Here is an 18,639-nt window from a genome sequence, read left to right as displayed (position 1 = left end):
TGCTTATTGGTCAAAAACCCGGATGTGTGTCTCAAAGAATGTGGTTGTAGAACCCCGGAATGAATTATTGTGAACACGTTTCTGGTCGGCTCATTGATGGGGAGTGAAGACAAGATGGCGGCGGCCGTGGTGCAGATATCCTGCTGGTATCGGGGGATGTTAGCGGTCAGAAGATCTGGCATCGCTTCTCCTCTCATCCCGGGTCTGGTTCAGACTCACTACAGAACCTTCTGCGTCCACAAGCTGCGTCCAGAGACTCTGGAGGACAATCCTTATTACAGCAAATACCAGGACAAGATCCACAGGCTGAGGAGGTACGAGGCTAACATGCTAACATGCTAAACATGGTTATAATAACATGCCATGGCTGAACCACACAGTGACAGCACAGCGCGCTTCAAATGCACTAAACTAGTTTTATTATGATTCAAAACTGTCTGCGTAAATCTTACAGAGTGTTTAAATAGATAATTACTAAATTAGACGTTATGTTGGGTTAAACATTTAGACCTTCAGTCCCTGCAATGTTCCAACTGTCCAGTAGATGTCGTTTCTCAACTGTGTGCACTATCCTGTCAGGATGAAACGTTGGATATTAATAAACATGGAAATTCTATTCTCTAATGAGAAATGTAATAGAGAAGCGTTTTTGACATGATTATAATCACCACCTGCTGTAAATGTCTAATTCCACCTATATTACTGTTTAGTGCCAAACCCCAGGAGTTCAAGGCACGACTGGAGAAACGCCATGAAGTGAAGAAGGAACCGCTTGAACACCCAGAGTTTGTCAGACTGATGGAACAGGAGGTATACTGTCCGCCTGTCTGTCTGTTAACCTGCCTGTCTGTTAACCTGTCTGTCTGTCTGTCTTGTCTGTCGGAATGGAACAGGTGTTATGCTCTCTGTCTGTCTGTTAACCTGTCTATATATGTCTGTCTGTCTGTCTGTCTGTGTCTGTTAACCCATTTAGACCTGCGGCCGATTCTAAAAACGCCTTCTAAAACCTAACCATAGTTTTCTGGAAACGTTCAAATTCTTATTAAAAATAAAAAATAGAAAATGATGTTACTATATTATAGCAACAACTAATGAGACACAGAGGTGGCATCCGGATTGATAGGTACAGTATAACAATGTATAGGTAGCAGCAGGTCTCAATGGGTTAACCTGCCTATATATGTCTGTCTGTCTGTGTCTGTTAACCTGTCTGTCTGTCTGTCTGTCTGTCTGTCTGTCTGTCTGTCTGTCTGTCTGTCAGACAGACAGACAGACAGACTGATGGAGCAGGAGGTAGGCTGCCTGTCTGTCTGTCTGTCTGTCTGTCTGTCTGTCAGGGGGCAGGCTGCTACAACACTCTACAAAAACTGATTTAACATGAATTTAATGTGTCATATTGTCATCATAACTAGATTTTATGCTACATGTCAGCGAGACAGTACACTACACCATCTATTGAAATCAATGTCATTTATATAGTGCCAAATAAAAAGTTATAAACAAGTAATCTCAAGACGTTGTACATGTAGAGCAGAGCCACACAATACTCTACAGGCAACGGTTCTCAAGCTATGGGTCACGCCTCAATGTGGGGTCGCGGGAAGGTGCCGTTGGGGATGCGCTTTGACAGTTTTTAAAATGTTTTAATACACTAAGCGGAGGCGTAGTGATGTGCAGGTTGGTTTTTTTCATGACCCGCCGCTCAACCCGCCCCGCGAACCCATATATAAATCTATGGCTCGCGGGGCGGGTTGAGCCCCGCGGGTCGTACCCAACAGCACACACACACGCCCTTGCAGAGGCATACAATAACTGGTTTTACTGCTCATAAACTATGTACTAAATCCTAGTTACTGTATTTACCAGGAATGTTCGGGTGGCTCTTAAAACAGCTGTTTGGGGTGTTTTTGTTACTCCGAGAGGGTAAAACGCATTATAGGGAAATTTGGTTGGTGTTCATTTTACTCTTGACTCCCGAGAGGGTACAAATGGAACCAAATGGACCCGTAAGCGTCCAGTTGTTTGGTGCTGGAGGGGCCCCTGTACATTTTATCAGTTGTATGTGCCAGTAAAGAAAATTAGTACTGGAATTGGCATTTTAGTCAACAAACTGGCTGCGCTCAATACAGACCGCGAGTCGAGACATTACCTTGTGGGCCCAGGGAGGTCCTGCTGCTCACAGACAGACAACGTGACCAGCAGCAGTCTGCAGCTGTCCGGCCACGAGAAAACACACGGTCGTTTAATCATAAGATGAATTCGAGAGCTGGATTAAGAAACTCGGGGGTTCTTATGCCTCACTTCAGTTTACTAATGTGAGAACGGAAACACTTCAGTTGCTTGAATCGATATTTTAGCGCTTTAGTGCTCCGAGCTGGAATCAAACCCCATTCTCCAGACCAGACGGTAATCTGCGGCAAGATAACTATAGCTCACAACGTGAGGAGTGGGGTCGTGACCGAGTCTTTTTCGGCGGCGCAAAAATATGATTCATTCATTTAAGATAGATCAGCAGTAATCACTGCTTTAACTTCATGTTCTAATATTCATATATAAGGCCAACAATGATTTTATTTTAAGATTTTCTTTATTTCCACTTTGAAATTGCTCTATAAATGAAGTGTGGTGTTGTTAAAAAAAACATTAGATGGGGTTGTGGCATAACAACGTTTGAGAACCCCTGCTCTACAGAGACCCACCATTCCCCCATGAGCAAACGCTTGGTGGGGGAAAAGTTAGCAGGAAGAAACTGGAACAGAACCTGGTTCTGTGTGGAGGGGTGACCATCTGCCTCCACCTGTTGGGCTGAGAGACAGACTGACAGACACTCAGACAGGCAACTCTACAGCAATAACCACTTTAATAGTTAGTTCAGTACTCCATGGAGACCCTCCATCCACAACCAGGGGTCTGTGATCATACTCCATGGAAGCACAAAATAGCTCCACTTCTGTAGCATACACAGTATTACTACCTGACCAGACAGCATATCCATGTAAAAGTGTTTTTGTTCAATCATTTTTACTTGGGCAACAATAGAGTCCTTATGCATTAACCCATTAAAATCTGGGAATTTTAGATTTCTTTGGCTATTCAAAAATAGCAGATATACAAGCTCATAGCTTGTAGATCTGCAATCTTTCAATATATATTTTTTGAAGCAAACATTTGTAAAAAAAATCTCCAGGGACCCCCAGAAGCAAAGATTTGAGTTACAAATGTTCATGTGAATAAGATGTACATGTATTCTTTTTTTTTCTTTTTATAGTTGGAGAAGAGAGACCTACAGTCTACAGGCTTTACTAAAGACAAGGTAAAACATGAATGAATGAATGAATGGTGAATTCAACAAATCATGAAATCCAGAGGATATGATGATGATTTTTTGTTTAACACTGAAGTCGATCAGTTGCAATAAGTGTTGCAACCTTACACAGTGTGTGTGATGTCAGAGCAAAATGGCCGCCATGTGATGAATTGTTTCCTGTTTAGACGCTGGGATCCATCCTGAACCTGGAAATGATTCACAACATGACAGCAGACCAGATCTCTGAGGTCAGTCTGAATATATGATATATCCATGTTATATACATATTACTGTGTACTGTAACTTTATTATAGCATTCACAATAAGATCAGAGATCAGATTTCTGAGGTCAGTTTTATATTATATTATACCATATTATCCTTACATTATATTCCTATGCTGACATGACACTTATTACTGTATCTAATATTATACAATATCCTGATATATTATATTCATATTCTATCATTCACAACAAGCCCAGAGACCAGATCTCTGAGGTCAGTCTGATCATATTATATCCATATCTTACATCCATATTATATAATGGATATAAGATGTATGTCACCATAGCGTGGCACCGAGTGCCGTGCTATGAGCTTGTAGATCTGCTATTTTAGAAAAATCATGAAAATGTGTGCACATCTTGGAATATATATATATTTTTTAAGTGAACGTTTGTAAAATATTTAGTTCCAGGGACATCCAGAAGCAAAGATTTGAGTTACAAATGTGCACTCGGTGCCGCGCTATGAGCTTGTAGATCTGCTATATTTGAATAGCCCAAAGAAATCGAAAGTGACAGAGATGCGTTCCCTGGATTGAATGGGTTAAACATGCCCTGAAAATGTTCAGTGGTCAGATGGGTGGGCCATTTTCTACTGTTTTCGGTGACTGAATACACACATCGGGTCTAATCACTTGTAAAGATCACATTTAATAACAGTGTGGACAGTAGGTCTTAAAGAGCACATTTAATAAGTGTACACAGTGTCCTAGAGATCACATTTAATAACAGTGTGGACACTCAGTCCTATAGATCACATTTAAATTGGGATTTGCCTACCCATAAATAATACATCACATGGATGCACCTGGGACGTATCATCAGTGTTGTAGCCTGGGGTCATAGGGTGTTTCGGGTCTCGCAACAACATACACCCTCGCCCAGGTGACCCAGCCAGGGTTGATCAAGCCCCAACTTACATCCCAGGTAGCTACCCACGGTCAGTCCTATAGGGAAAGACAGGGCCACTCAGTCCGCTTCACCGGAACTACTCTGCCTGAACTCGGGGGAGGCTCTGGCACGTGGAGGGACTAGGCTCTGTGGGTTGTCTCCTGGCCGGGCTCCTCCTTCGTCTCACCAGGTCCAGGACCTGAGCGCTGCGCCAGATCAGGTGCACCGCCCCGATCCAAACATTTCCTTCTGGCGTGATGGTTCCTTGGGTCGATACCACTAGATTGGGCCATCTAATGGTATTAGCTCCACTTGCGGTTTGCTGGAATGGCCCTCCTAAAGGGCTCACCGTGGGTTTGTTGGGCTTCTTCCTCACGGAAGACACAGCCTGGGGCGCTAACCCATACTGCTCCCGGTATGCCGTCTACATTCCGGCTGTCACCCGTCTCTCCGGTGGTCACCAAACTATTCCTGGTTGTCACGTAGTCTAATTCCTATGAGCCATTATAAATAAGTCACTAACTATAAAGAATACATCACATGGATGCACCTGGGACGTATCATCAGTGTTGTAGCCTGGGGTCATGGGGTGTTTCGGGTCTCGCAACCTACACCCTCGCCCAGGTGACCCAGCCAGGGTTGATCAAGGCCCAACGTACATCCCAGGTAGCTACCCACGGTCAGTCCTACGGGGAAAGACAGGGCCACTCAGTCCGCTTCTCCGGAACTACTCTGCCTGAACACGGGGAGGCTCTGCCTACAGTGTGAATACAGCCTAATATTCATACATAAGTGTATTTTCCTAGATTTAATCACTAAAGCCCTATTTTATACTTTCAAATGTTTTCAAAAAATAGTGGAAATATCCGATCTACAAGCCCACAGCGTGTGGCCATGTGATGTGATGTGGAGACACATTGCTCACTTTGTGTAGAAAGTGAACTGACAGTTATGTGTGGAGTCACATTGCCCTCTAGTGGCCACACTGACAATTAATGTATTTGTATAGAGCTTTCTAAACCAGGTTACAAGTGCTTTACAGAACAAGGTAAAGGAGAAGCATGATAATAAAACCAATGGGTAAAATCTAATTAAAACAAGGATTAACACATTTAACAGCTAATAAAAGAATATAACTGACAATTAAAAAAGACAAAACCACAAGAAAACCCTTAACTTAAAAGTATGTTTTCAGATTGATCATTCTGGAGGTGTTGTACAGTATCTGTTATTATACCAAACATCAGTTTTTTGATGGAATCACCATGATAAGCTCAATGACATACAGTATTCACAATGATGTTTAACTCATTCACTGCCAGAATTATTGCTGGCCACGTTTGCCCACTGCCAGATATTTTTCATTGAAAAAAAAAAAGTACTCAGGAGCCGAGATACAGAAGTTTAAGTTTTAAGTTAACAAGGAAGTGGATGGGAGTCTAGATCTTCAAAAAATCATATCTCGTTGGTCTTTGGGTCAAATTGGAAAAAAAAATATATATATGTTTTTTACGTCAGTGGTAGGATTGGTAAACGGGAATAATTACGTTTATTACGTTAGTGGCAGTGAATGAGTTAATATGAATATGACATACTAATTAATACAAAAATATATAATATTTTGTTTTGTCTGTTGTCTCTTTTAGCTGTGGATGAAGTATTATTCAACTAAGAACACAATCAGTGCCGTCATACCGGTGAGTTTTACACTTGGAATGTTTCAGTACTGCTTCAGGCGGCAGTGGCTCAGGGGTAGAGTGGCCGGTTAGAGTGAACTGGAAACCACAAGGTTCCCAGTTCGATCCCGGGCTGAGGGGACTCCCCCAGAGTTAGTGTTGAAGTGTCCTTGAGCAAGACATTGAACCCCTAATTGCTCCCGGGGGGTGGGGCAGGTTGGAGCCTTTCATGGTTTCCTCTGCCGTGTGTGTGAATGTAATATGTAAAGCGCTTTTAAAGCGCTATATAAATGTATGATTTTACCATTTACTAATCATAATAATCATCATACAATGTACGGTATGTGATATCACATCAGTATGGTTCATACATGATCCAGAATGTTTCAGTACTAATGATAATATTAATCATAATGAATGATATCACATCAGTATGGTTCATACATGATCCAGTGACAACCGCATTTCTGTTTATTTGTGTTGATATTTGAACTGTTGGTGCCACTATATATGACTATGAATTGAATACCAAGGACCTCAATGGAAACAAGACCGCAAGGACTTTTTTGAACTGACCTTTTAGACAAAGTATTTTTAAATGTAAATGTGCTGTTTTACATGTTTTGCCTAATAAAATATTCAATCAATCAAAAATGAATGTGAGACACAATCAGTAGTGTCTTACTGTGTGCACGGTTCACAAAGAGTTCCAGTATAACAAAACCATCGCCAGCACTCATTTAAAGTTCTTCTAGTTTATTTATTATTTTTGGTACCATACAATAACCTAAAAGGACTGAGTGCTGGTGATGGTTTTATTCCAGTGACAACCCAACAATGAACATGTCATTAGTTGAGTCATTAGAGTGACGTCAGGTTGACATGATGGACATGAACAGGATTGTGATGCAGAACTCCAGTTCAATAGTCGATCTACAAGCTCACGATGCGCTGTGAGCTTGTAGATTTGTAGACAACCTCTACAAGCTCACAACGCGATGCGTTTCGATGCTATAAAAAGGTATACTATAGACCCCTGGGAGACCCTGTTCAACAAGGTGTATATAGTATAGGGTTAAGTCTTATATACTTCCGTGGATGAAAAATGGCAGATCTTGCGCCCTTTAGCAAACCTTAAATTGTGTTTCCCTCCATACAGACCCAGAGATTTGAAGTCATGTTCAACAGAACCAGATCCTGTCCAATGGTAAGAGAGACACACACGCACGCACGCACGCACGCACGCACGCACGCGCGTCCACATTGCTATACTTGCGAGAACCTATGTCTTCCTGTGTAGTTCCTTATGACCATATATGTCTTCCTGTCTAGTTCCTTATGACCATATATGTCTTCCTGTGTAGTTCCTTATGACCATATATGTCTTCCTGTGTAGTTCCTGTACGCGTTGCCTCAGCAGGAAGGGTACGAGTTCTTCCTGGGTCAGTGGGCGGGGCATGAACTTCACTTCACCTCCCTCATCAACGTCCAGGTAAGCTCACGGGCCGCTCTCATTGGCTAGTGTCAACGTCCAGGTACGTTCTCAGTGGCTCTCTTTATATGCCTCAATAATATAATATAGTATTAGTGTGCCCATCCAAAAAACAAGACATCAAAAAACAATGATTGTCTTTATTTTCATCAATGACTAAAAACATTGTTTATTCATGAGCTGCTACAGCCGGCTCTCATTGACTTCAGTGCATTCCATTGAACTTCCAGCACCAGTGTGTCCGGTGCATGCTATGGCGTAGATTCTACGCCATAGCATGCTAGGTTTATTGTTTACCTGGTACCCGGTCTTCATTAGGTCTTGATACATTACAAGGCAAGGCGTGTTTAAATACAGGAAGGAGAGGGACAATACAATCAACGGCAGCTGTGGTATTACAAACACACCCACCAAATCTACAGGTATATCTCTGAATAGTTTGCAGCAGTTGCAGATTATGTTTAACGTGCATGGTGCGTGCGTGAGTGAGTGAAAGAAAGTGCATTCATGAAGAGTCAGTGGTACATTGTTATGTTATATAATATATTAATGGACCATTTACCTGTTGTGTACAGTATACTGATGGAATTGACATTTGTATTCTGGGCAGCACTGTGAGAGGGAAATGTGATATTCTGTCATCTACTCTGAATGAAAAACAAGAATGTACAATATAAGTCATTACAGTAAATGGAGCCAAAGCAAGTGGTTGTCCTGACTGTCCCTTTATTTACTATATTTTCCCTTTATTCAAGGGATCTACAAACGCAGTCTATTTTGTTTCTCAATATCTGATTTATTTAGAACTCAGTTACTGTGTGCAGTTTAGCTAAATTGTCGCTAGAGGGCAGATTTTCCTTAGACTGTTACAAGTCTAATCTTATGTACAAACCTGTTGCTTTTTTAGGCTAACTGTGTATATTTGTAGATATCTTAGATTTTTATTTGACATGTTTATTTTTCATTTTTTTCTCCTTGCTCCCAGTCCCTCCCTTATTTATTTCCTGAAAACAAAGAAATGATCACAAAAACGAATTTCACCCAATATTTGACACCTGTAAAAATCTGTGATGTGACAATAAAACTAAAATTCGGAATCCTCTGATTCTGCTGGTGTGAAATGACATGATCATCAGTGGTGAAGAATGGTCTGACATCAGTTTAGACAAATAATCTATGACATATAGAGCATATTCTTTGGAACTGTGTGTAATGACAACAAACACGTCACCGACATACCCACATATGCTCCATTTAGGATTTATGAATGAAAGCTCTGTGCTCATTCTGTTGTGCTGATATGTGTGCCTGTGTGTGGTACTGTATGCGGACAGGAGGATGGAGATCACAGTAAATACATTTTATTAAACAATACATTTCTTATGTCATCATGTAAGGCCAAAGCATAACATTAGATATTGTTTTCTGCAGGTTATTTACACAGGGGATAATTGATGGCGAGCTGGTCATTGTTGAGAAATAAACCCCAACAGGGTGATTAGACCCTGATGCAATAGCGGAGGGGTCTAATCAAGGTGGGGAAAGAAGCCTTTACAATGGACAGTCCACTGAGCGATATTGTGTGCCAAGTTTGAAGGCAGTTTGAGTGCTCGTGTGCTGGCCAACCCCTGACGAACAACATGGCTTGGCCATTTCAATTATAATAGTTAGATTAGATTAGATATCACACATTATCACATATTACACAAACGGAACAAGGGTACTGCAACGCATACACACATTTGTGTGTGCTCATACATGCCAGGGCTGTTCGGCTATACTGGCTCTCTCCTCTCTGCAGACCGCCTGCACTCTGAAACAACTTGAACTTGGGATTGATCTGGGGTAGACTGCCATAGGCTCCCCCACTTTTTGATCTGGGGGAGCCTATGTCTCCGGGTAATCTGTTGGTCAGGCGCCCGTGACGTAAATGAAATGTAATTGTGCACAAAATATTAGACTTTTGGACTGAACTGAACATATTTATTTTTACATTACTGTATATACTATATATATTCTATTCTTTTTGAACGGATCAGTGACAAACATAGACCAGTGTTTCTCAACATTCTATAACTCTGAGAACTCTTGAGAGTGTACAAAATGGAAATAAATCATTTGGTTTCATTGTGTACATTCCATTTGTACACTCTCAGAGTTAACAGTGACCATTTTACAGTGTAAATTGGGGTCCCAGAAATAAAAATCATAATCAAATGGGGTCTGTAACCTAATGAAACTGGAGGTTGTTGAAATAAAAGAAATGTTGAAAATAACTGCTACTGTATATAGACCAAGCAATGACAATGTGCCCACCATCCTCACACACTACCCTTCCTTACACCCTCACACACTACTTTTCCTTACAGACAAAACAATGTTAAAGCAGCACTATGTAGTTTGCGGTATCAGCAGTGGCCACTTTGGACACAAATAACATGGCTGCCAACGTCTTTGACTTCATTACCCAAGAGTCTTTGCAAGCATGTCCGGCGAGGACGCGCTGTGATTGGCCAGTCTTCGATTTGACTGGCAGTTCTGTTTATCATTGTCTCCCCTATACATAGTAATAATACAGTCAAGCCCCTAGCTGGGACCCCCGTCTATAAATGTATGTATTCCATTTATGGAAGGATGACTGTTATTGCTTAAACATGTAACTTTATAATTTTGTGGGACATACTATGCTATATAGTTACACCGTGCTGCTTTAAAGACTCATCTTTAACAACAATGAGCCATCGTCCTCATAGGTTAGTAGAGTAAGGTCTTGAACTGCCCTAAAGTGTCTTGAGATGACTTTTACCAGCGACACCGCAGCTGCTGCCGCTGCCGGAGAATGCACTCGCTCCTTCTGCCTTTTTCATACAGAGAGCTAAGGCCTAATGGACATTTTTTGTTTGTTGCAACTCCACACCTTAAAGCTTACGTGGTTAGCCCTGAATATGAATATTTATTAGAAAATGCATTACAACACTGTGATTCCTGCTGATTTTGTGTCATATAAATGTAGCTTTGTGAGCTTGTAAGATACAAACAATTGTACAGGTTATAATTGTTTTGATATTATATTGTTTAGACCGATGCTAGATTATTGGTTAACCTATAATCCGAGATTACTGAGGCACTGCACTGTCTCTCTACATTTGTTGTATGTGTTTACCTCGCTCTGGATAAAGAGTGTCTGGTAAATAAAATGACTAATCACTCACACACACACACACACACACACACACACACACACACACACACACACACACACACACACACACACACACACACACACACACACACACCCTTCATAAAATAAACTGTAACAAATAAGACAAATAAATCAGACCATGTCACAATAGCAGCTCACGTAGCCTAGGCTACGTATGTACTGTATCAAAACCACTTCCACTTAGTCTGACTTCAATCTGACATCTCTCTGACAGAATGCATGCATTAGTAGGGCATGTGCGGTAATATGTAAAATGTATGACTGTAATTTGTTCTCATCTAAACACTAAACACAAGTTATGACCTTTGATCTCTGAATTAGGTTTTAGACTTGCTGTTCCTTGTCTGTAATATTGTAAACATAGTAACATTTACCTAGCCTGGGATCCAGCCTGCTTCGCTGCGTTCGGCGGACTTTTTTTCTCTCTCCGCTTCTCAGTCAGTCAGACACACACACACACACACACACACACCAACATTAAATCCATGAGTCAATACATGAATTGCACTGTATGTTTCTACTCACAGACTAGAAGGTAGAGTGGTGTTAGGTCCATGCTGCGTTGCTGCTCACTGACTGACACACTGCTATGACAGAGTTACTGACTGATGATAAAGTAACTGAAAGGACCGCAACAAGCCACTGGCTTTATTGCATTGTATGATATAAAGCATAATACAATTTTGCAATATATAGTGCACACTTCATCTGTCTCAAAAGCTAAGAATAGTTCATTTAGCTCCGATTCATTCTCCGTGCATGCCTCAATGCACGGACTATGACTGCGACAAAGATTATGTTTAAAATAATGTATTGTATTTATATGTGGACTGAATATGATGTAATTCAGAGTCAGACATACTCTGTTGTATACAGTGGCAAAGCAGCAGTGCCGTGTTGCGGGACTGCTGCGTGGTCTGTTTGGTTGAGCACTGCCTCCGCCCCACTGTCTCTCCCCGTTGAGGTGCTTACCTGACAGGTGGTTGCCTAGCGACACTCCACAGTTAATAGAAAAAAAGAGGGGGGGAAAAAATCCCTAACGATGATGTCACTGGTAGGCCCTCCTATGAGACAGACCGAGTAGGAAATGGTATCATATTATCATGAGCATTAGTTAGGACCACTTATATGAAGATAGGTTGAAAATGGGTGAAGTCGTCCTTTAAGCATTTAGTCACTATCAGCATAGTCTTAAATCTGGCAGCATTATCAAATTATACATGATATAATAAATGTGACAATATTGATCAATATGGAAACATCACACCCAGTGTGAAGTGGGCGGTGTGTGGTCATCACATGACTCATTAAAAAAAACATAAATGTGTTTTTTTTAAGTGCATAGTCCTATTTATAGGGCTATGCACATGTGTCATGTGTTTCACTAGCCAATCACAGTCCTGAATAGAGTCAGCCAATAAAGTCAGCCAATCATATCACAGCTAGTGGTCATCACAGTGATGGAAGCTCACTTAAAGAAAAGTATAGATTTGCATTGAATGTGTAGGGGTTAGGGGTGTACAATGGTGGCTAATCACGGTGCAGGGTTAGGGGGGTACAATGGTGGCCAATCACAGTGCAGCGAATGTCGATGTCCAAACTTCACATATAGGGGCGGTTACACCGCCCAAAAATCATTGAGATAATACTTTTTTGGCCATTTCGCCTAGCCCTACTAAGAAGGACGGGGAGAACATGAATTCAAATTCATAAAATCGCAACGTCTGGCAATGCAACTCGCTCGCCTGAGCTCGCAGTCGTTTTAACTGTTTTTGCCTAATTAGTTCCTAACTTAATATAAGTTATGTTGTAGTCTGTTCTGTGGGCCAAGTGTTCAGCCCCGACTGTTCTCACCAAGCAGGCCGCTTGTACCGAGCGTTCCACGAATAAAGAGGGTCTGACTAGGTTGCTGTACCGAGCGTTCCGGTTACCCCCATTTTGAGCTCTAGCCCAATTCTTATCCGAAATGTCCCAGCCCGCCTGGGACATTGTCACAATCTGACACGCAAACTGAAAAGGCGAGGACGTCTGGCTTGCACCAGATGGGCCGGGGCCCGTACGTGTAGCTGAAGAGAATGTACCCTTGATGCCATGGTGATTAATGGGCCATTGAATAACAATAGGCTAGGTGGCCGGGGCGGCCAGACCAGTCCTCCACAACACCTGTTGTACTCTATTGTTATTATAAAGACTAATGTCTGGCCCGGGCCGTGGCGTCGCGGTCCAGGCACCCTTGGTTGAAATCCCTTAACTGACAGTGTCGCGGGTTCGCGTCCCGTTCCCGACGACCTTTGCTGCGTGTCTTCCCCCCCATCTCTCTCCCCGTTTCCTGTCAGCCTTCTTTCACTTTCCCTCTCCAAATAAAGCTAAAAAAAGCCCAAAAAAAAAATCTTTAAAATAAATAAAGACTAATGTCTACTGTTTTCGCCCTTCTAGTTGGACTATTTTGGGATTAGCTTGTTTTTATTCTTGCTTTTATTTGTAGGATACTCTGCTGTTCTTATGTCATCCATTTGTCAATAGGTCACCTACACGTGTATGTCTGTTTGTAAGTCTATCGTTCAAGTGAGGCCAACTGTTTAATAAATCACTAGGCCTACATATTTCTAAGTTGTTGTAATTTACAGAACAACTAAACTCACTTCAGCTGAATTTGTATCCGCTCCTTTCCTCCAAACTCAAGTCATGCTGTGGGAACGGCACACAGCATGCAAATTTATGTTTGTTTTAAAAGTGAAAGAAGATGAGCTTGGTGTATTAGTGAATGAGAAAAAGCAAAGGATCTACTTTTTGGATCAGAGGTTTTGGACCTGTGTGGGAACATTGTGCACAGACGGGTCAATCCCGGCGGGGTCGCAGGGGTCACGTCCCCTCCAAACATCAGATTAGTCCCCTCCAAACAAAGCCGGATCATCCATAGGCCGTAGGGGGCGAGTGCCTTGGAGCACCAGCCAAAAAAAAAATATATATACCATAATTTGCATAAATAACTAAAGAAATGAAAGTGAAAATAGCACATCTACAAGCTCACAACGCGTAGCTTCGGGCCACATTGTGAGCTTGTAGATCTGCTATTTTCACTAGTTTGGGTCCTGGGCAAACATCTCATTTCTCTTTTGGGTCTTGAACTAAAACGTTTAGGAACCACTGGTCTACATAAATGATGGTCTGGTGGTCAAATCGGTGCAAAATCTTGCTTAAGTATGGAGTCATATTTCAGAGATAAATCATAGACAAGTGGGATTATAGACTGGCCAAGATCTGTGAAACCATGACATTATTGTTCCCAGTCTTGTATAGTATAGCTTAGTTAGATAAAGTAAACATCTTTATTAGGCTTAATAATTTAGAAGGTCACTATGTCAAATGTGTGCAATTATCTGAAAATAATGCACACCTTCTGGCCAATTAGAATCATGTATTGTTCTTTCTTTCTTAATTCCTTTCTTTCTTTCTTCCTTTCTTTCTTTCTTATTTTTAGATATGAAGATGGCGTACCCACATGTGATCTACGATAAGAGACATTTCTCAAGTCTCCTTCTACTGTAGTCTCATTTCTGGATGTGCTCAGCTACACTGCAGGTAAATTACACTGCAATTAGCCTCAGTACATGAAATTAAAACTACTGTTGTAGATAGTCAATTAACATAGAAAGCGAGGACAACATAGGTAATTATTCTCATCATATCTTATTTGATCTTGTCTTATCAGGGAATTGTCTGGTCAAAACATCTGTTGGAGGTGATGCTGTTCTACCATGTGCAGTTGATCCGGGCACTGACCCCTCTGAAATGACCATAGAGTGGTCCAGGTTGGATCTACCACGTGACCAGTATGTGTATTTCCGGAGGAACGGGCAAGAATGTGTTGATACTAAGAATCATTACTACGAGGGAAGAACGTCCCTCTTCATGGATGAAGTGAAGAAGGACAACGTGTCTCTCAAACTCTCCAGAGTTAGATTATCTGATGAAGGAAACTACACATGCTTCCTTCCTGAAATCCTGAAGGAGTTCACTGTTCAACTCATTGTAGGTAAGACTGAGAAGTTATGATAGACGAAGAACATGGTGATTAAAGTGTTACTGTTTTACGTTGTTCTAATGTTGTACGTAATTCTAATCTCAAATTTGATTTGTGATGCTTTGGAACACTGTTTAGAAAAACCTTCGCACACCTAGAATAGAAACTATAAAAGCAGGCTCGTAGGCATTAGGCAAACACGTGCACAAAAGGAATACGCCCGCACACTGCCAAACTGCACAGTACAGGAGCAGATTTATTAGAAGAAGCAACGTTTCGGTCACTGATGACCTTCTTCAGGTGCTTTGAAATTAAAATAAGTATTGCCTGGCCATAGCCAGACGTTTTGTAGGGAAAATCTTAGTTAAAGATAAAGTTTCCAATGGGTTTAAGAAAAACAAATGTCTATGGATAGAATGTAAGCCATTATTGTCCTATATTACAATCAATCAATCCAAATCCAGGGGGGGAGCAACTAAGTCACTTCTTTTGTTTGTTTGTTTATCAGTGTTGGTTTATTTCTGGTATTGCTTCTTGTTAATTCAGATAACAAGACAGACAGTGGTTCTAAAGGTAGGGAAGGTACGTATGCTGTTCTTATGTTATTACATTTCTACAATCAGAAATATCTAACACATGAAGTTAATAATAGAGCACATGTATATGTATTTGAAATAGAAACCTCAACCATATACTGTAGGCATGTTGCATGTAGATGGTGACAGGTAGATAGGGGGGAAATGTGAGATTGTAAGGAGTTGTCTCAAGAATGTAGAAAAATAGTTTGCTGTGTTTATCAGTCTTGGTCTAATTCTGGTATTTCTTGTTAATTCAGGTGAACTAACACTTCTGTCGGGGAACGCAGACACAGGTTCTAAAGAAGGTAGGTAACCATGTTGTTCTTGTTATTGTGAGACTATGTTATGCCCCCTGTGTGTGTGTGTGTGTGTGTGTGTGTGTGTGTGTGTGTGTGTGTGTGTGTGTGTGTGTGTGTGTGTGTGTGTGTGTGTGTGTGTGTGTGTGTGTGTGCGCGCCCGTCCGTCCGTCCGTCCGTCCGTCCGTCCGTCCGTCCGTCCGTCCGCCCGCCTGCCTGCACACACTCCCTGGCGGCCAGAGCAGAACCTCTGCCTCAAATTTGCATATCTCTGCTGTCTCAAATTCTGTCAGATTTATCATATTCCATCCTGATTGGCTAAGATTGGCATCTAAAGTTTGCAGGAGTGTACAGACAAGGCCCCAGTTAGCCAGCAATAGCTTTCTCCAAAACAGCTGAAATCGATGAAATCAATCAACATTACTGATACTATCAATTGGATCTTTCCAAACACACTGTACGCACGCAGCAAATTCCACGCATGCGCACGCTTTGAAAGGTCTGGTGTAGATCGGCCGTTAAGTACCACTGTACTTTTGTCGATCATGGAACTGCAGGAAGGATGGATGACTGAACCTCTGTGTTCTTCATCTTTCATTTCTCTCTTCCCTCCTCTTCATCTTTCATTCTATCTCTCTCTAGAGATTTCTACAGTTGGAGAGTTTCCCTGGTGGGTTTGGACGGGTATCTTCATCAGCATCAGCATCATCATCATCATCATCAGTGTGGCCTTGCTTTTATTCAAAAAGAGGAAAGGTACAGTATGTGTTGAATTCATGGCAACTTACATGACTTGTCATTATCAATAAATCTATCAATCAATCCGTAAAAAAAAATTTCACCACATTATGGGTGCGTTCGGAAATGCGCACCGGGAGCGCACTCACATATTAGTTTGTATTGGCCAGTGCGCTCAGTGCTTTATATCCGAACGCACCCTAAATTAAAAGGTTGAATTATTTTACAGTTAAAAATGAACTCCTCCTCTGTCTGCTTCTATCTCTCTGCCCCCCCCTCTATCTCTCTGCTCCCTGACTTCCCCTGGGTTCATGTGAAAGTGTCCTTGAGCAAGACACTGAACCCCTACCTGCTCCTGATGAGCGTAATGCACATTGTAAACGCAAGCAGAGGCGCCGTCATTGGGGAAGAAGTCGGGGGACATTAGTGGTGGGCGTGGCCAGACGGTGACGTCATTACAGCCAATGTCAGTTTTGGCGTATAGCTCAGAAGAAAAGAAAATGTAACCAAATGGACTCCTCGGAATTTAAATAACTAACTATAAGCACTTTAATGTGTTCTAGGTGACAATTGTAGCTATGGATGAAGACCAGATTGTAAATGTACATTTTATGACTTTCTATTCAAAAAGTTAGAACTCCATAAAAAGTAGTGTTTCAATAAACAAAGCACCTATTTAATAAGGATGGCAGAAGGAAGTCAGAATAAACAATGAATATAATACATAGCCTATACACGACTAGAGCTCTTCACAGGTCAAAAATGACGGACCCGACTTTTTTTTAATCTTCTTTAAAAAACGGACCCAGACGACCCGTACCTGTGAGGTTTGTTCTGAGATCCGATTTGTTTCGAGATAGATACTGTACACCTGGCTGACCTATTAGGTTATTTTACTCTTTTTTTTAATTTTTATCCCATGATTTTGTAACCCCATGTTTTACACCCAGTGCCAAAGTATCTATGTAATCCTGGGCACTACCTTCCCTCTGCCAACCTAGGGAGGCCAGGGCCCAGCTCATGCCTCCTTCAATTCATGAGAGCCAACTGACCTTCTTGTCACCTGACAGGGGAGAGTTTCCCTGGTTGGACGTAGCGTGTGGAAGGAACACGTTATTCCAACCAGTTCCTTTCCCCTCCATCAGGCGCCCCGGCTGGCCAGGGGGAGGCAGTATAGTGACCAGGATTACTGCATGTTTTTTGTGAGGGTACCTACCCTAGGGAACACGGGGAGAACATGCAAACTCCACACAGAAAGGCCCTTTCACCAACCCCACCTAGGGTATGGGCACTGATGACGCGGAGGAGAGAACACGCCCCCAGCGCCCACAGCGTCCCCTGCGGGAATCGAACCCAGGACCTTCTAGCTGTGAGGCGACTGTATTAGGTGTATTAGGTTATTTTATACATAATGACATAGCAGCCTATGTAGCAGCCTACAATAAGACACAACATTAAATGGAAAATCCATGATCGCACACGCGCACTTTAATCCCATGGGAGGTATATATATATATATATATATATATATAGAATAGTTTGATGCTCTATATGTGCTCTCCTCTCTCCAAGTCACTGAACTGAAAGCAGCTCAACAACTTTGCTGCGTTGCTGTAATCTGATCCCAGGTCAGTGTAGTCATGGCAGCACTTCACAGGCCAAGCCAGCCCCGCAGACATCTGCTCCCCCATTGTACCCACTCCTCACCGTCAAGCCGACGAGCAACAGGCTTCTATCGATCATTTAACCCGGGGACCGGGAACTTATCTGTGTCAGTTTGAGATTTCTTTGGGCTATTCAAAAATAGCAGATCTACAAGCTCATAGCGCGGCACTCGGTGCCGCGCTATGAGCTTGTAGATCTGCTATTTTTGAAAAATCTTGAAAATGTTTGCCAATCTTACTTTTTTTTTTAAATATATTTTTGTACTCAAATCTTTGCTTCTGGGGGGAGATGGGGGTCCGCGGGGTCCCTCATTTTGCGGAAAACCACTGATATTATAGCAACAACACGTTTTTTCTTAGAACTTTTGTTAGGATTTAGAAGACAATTGTAGAAATGTTTGCTTTAAAAAAATATATATATATTCAAAGATTTGCACACAAAAAAATCCAGATCTACAAGCTCA

General features: G+C 41.8%; 1 protein-coding gene across 1 annotated transcript; it reads left to right on the top strand.

Annotated features, from left to right (window-relative positions):
* Positions 1 to 114: 114 nt before the first annotated feature.
* On the top strand, positions 115 to 18,256 carry LOC311051810 (ATP synthase mitochondrial F1 complex assembly factor 1-like; the record flags this gene model as incomplete). Its single annotated transcript, XM_084066462.1, has 13 exons — positions 115 to 314; positions 711 to 810; positions 3,269 to 3,313; positions 3,493 to 3,555; positions 6,131 to 6,181; positions 7,320 to 7,367; positions 7,557 to 7,652; positions 14,357 to 14,457; positions 14,588 to 14,911; positions 15,446 to 15,481; positions 15,735 to 15,782; positions 16,416 to 16,529; positions 16,832 to 18,256. The coding sequence occupies 8 exons, from the start codon at positions 115 to 117 to the stop codon at positions 14,360 to 14,362; spliced, it is 609 nt and encodes a 202-aa protein (XP_083922588.1). The 3' UTR covers positions 14,363 to 14,457; positions 14,588 to 14,911; positions 15,446 to 15,481; positions 15,735 to 15,782; positions 16,416 to 16,529; positions 16,832 to 18,256.
* Between the last annotated feature and the right edge of the window lie 383 nt (positions 18,257 to 18,639).

The sequence above is a fragment of the Gymnoscopelus microlampas genome, assembly GCF_963454915.1.
Source record: "Gymnoscopelus microlampas genome assembly, chromosome: 9".
NCBI lineage: Eukaryota > Metazoa > Chordata > Actinopteri > Myctophiformes > Myctophidae > Gymnoscopelus > Gymnoscopelus microlampas.
This window is presented reverse-complemented; position numbering and strand designations above follow the sequence as displayed.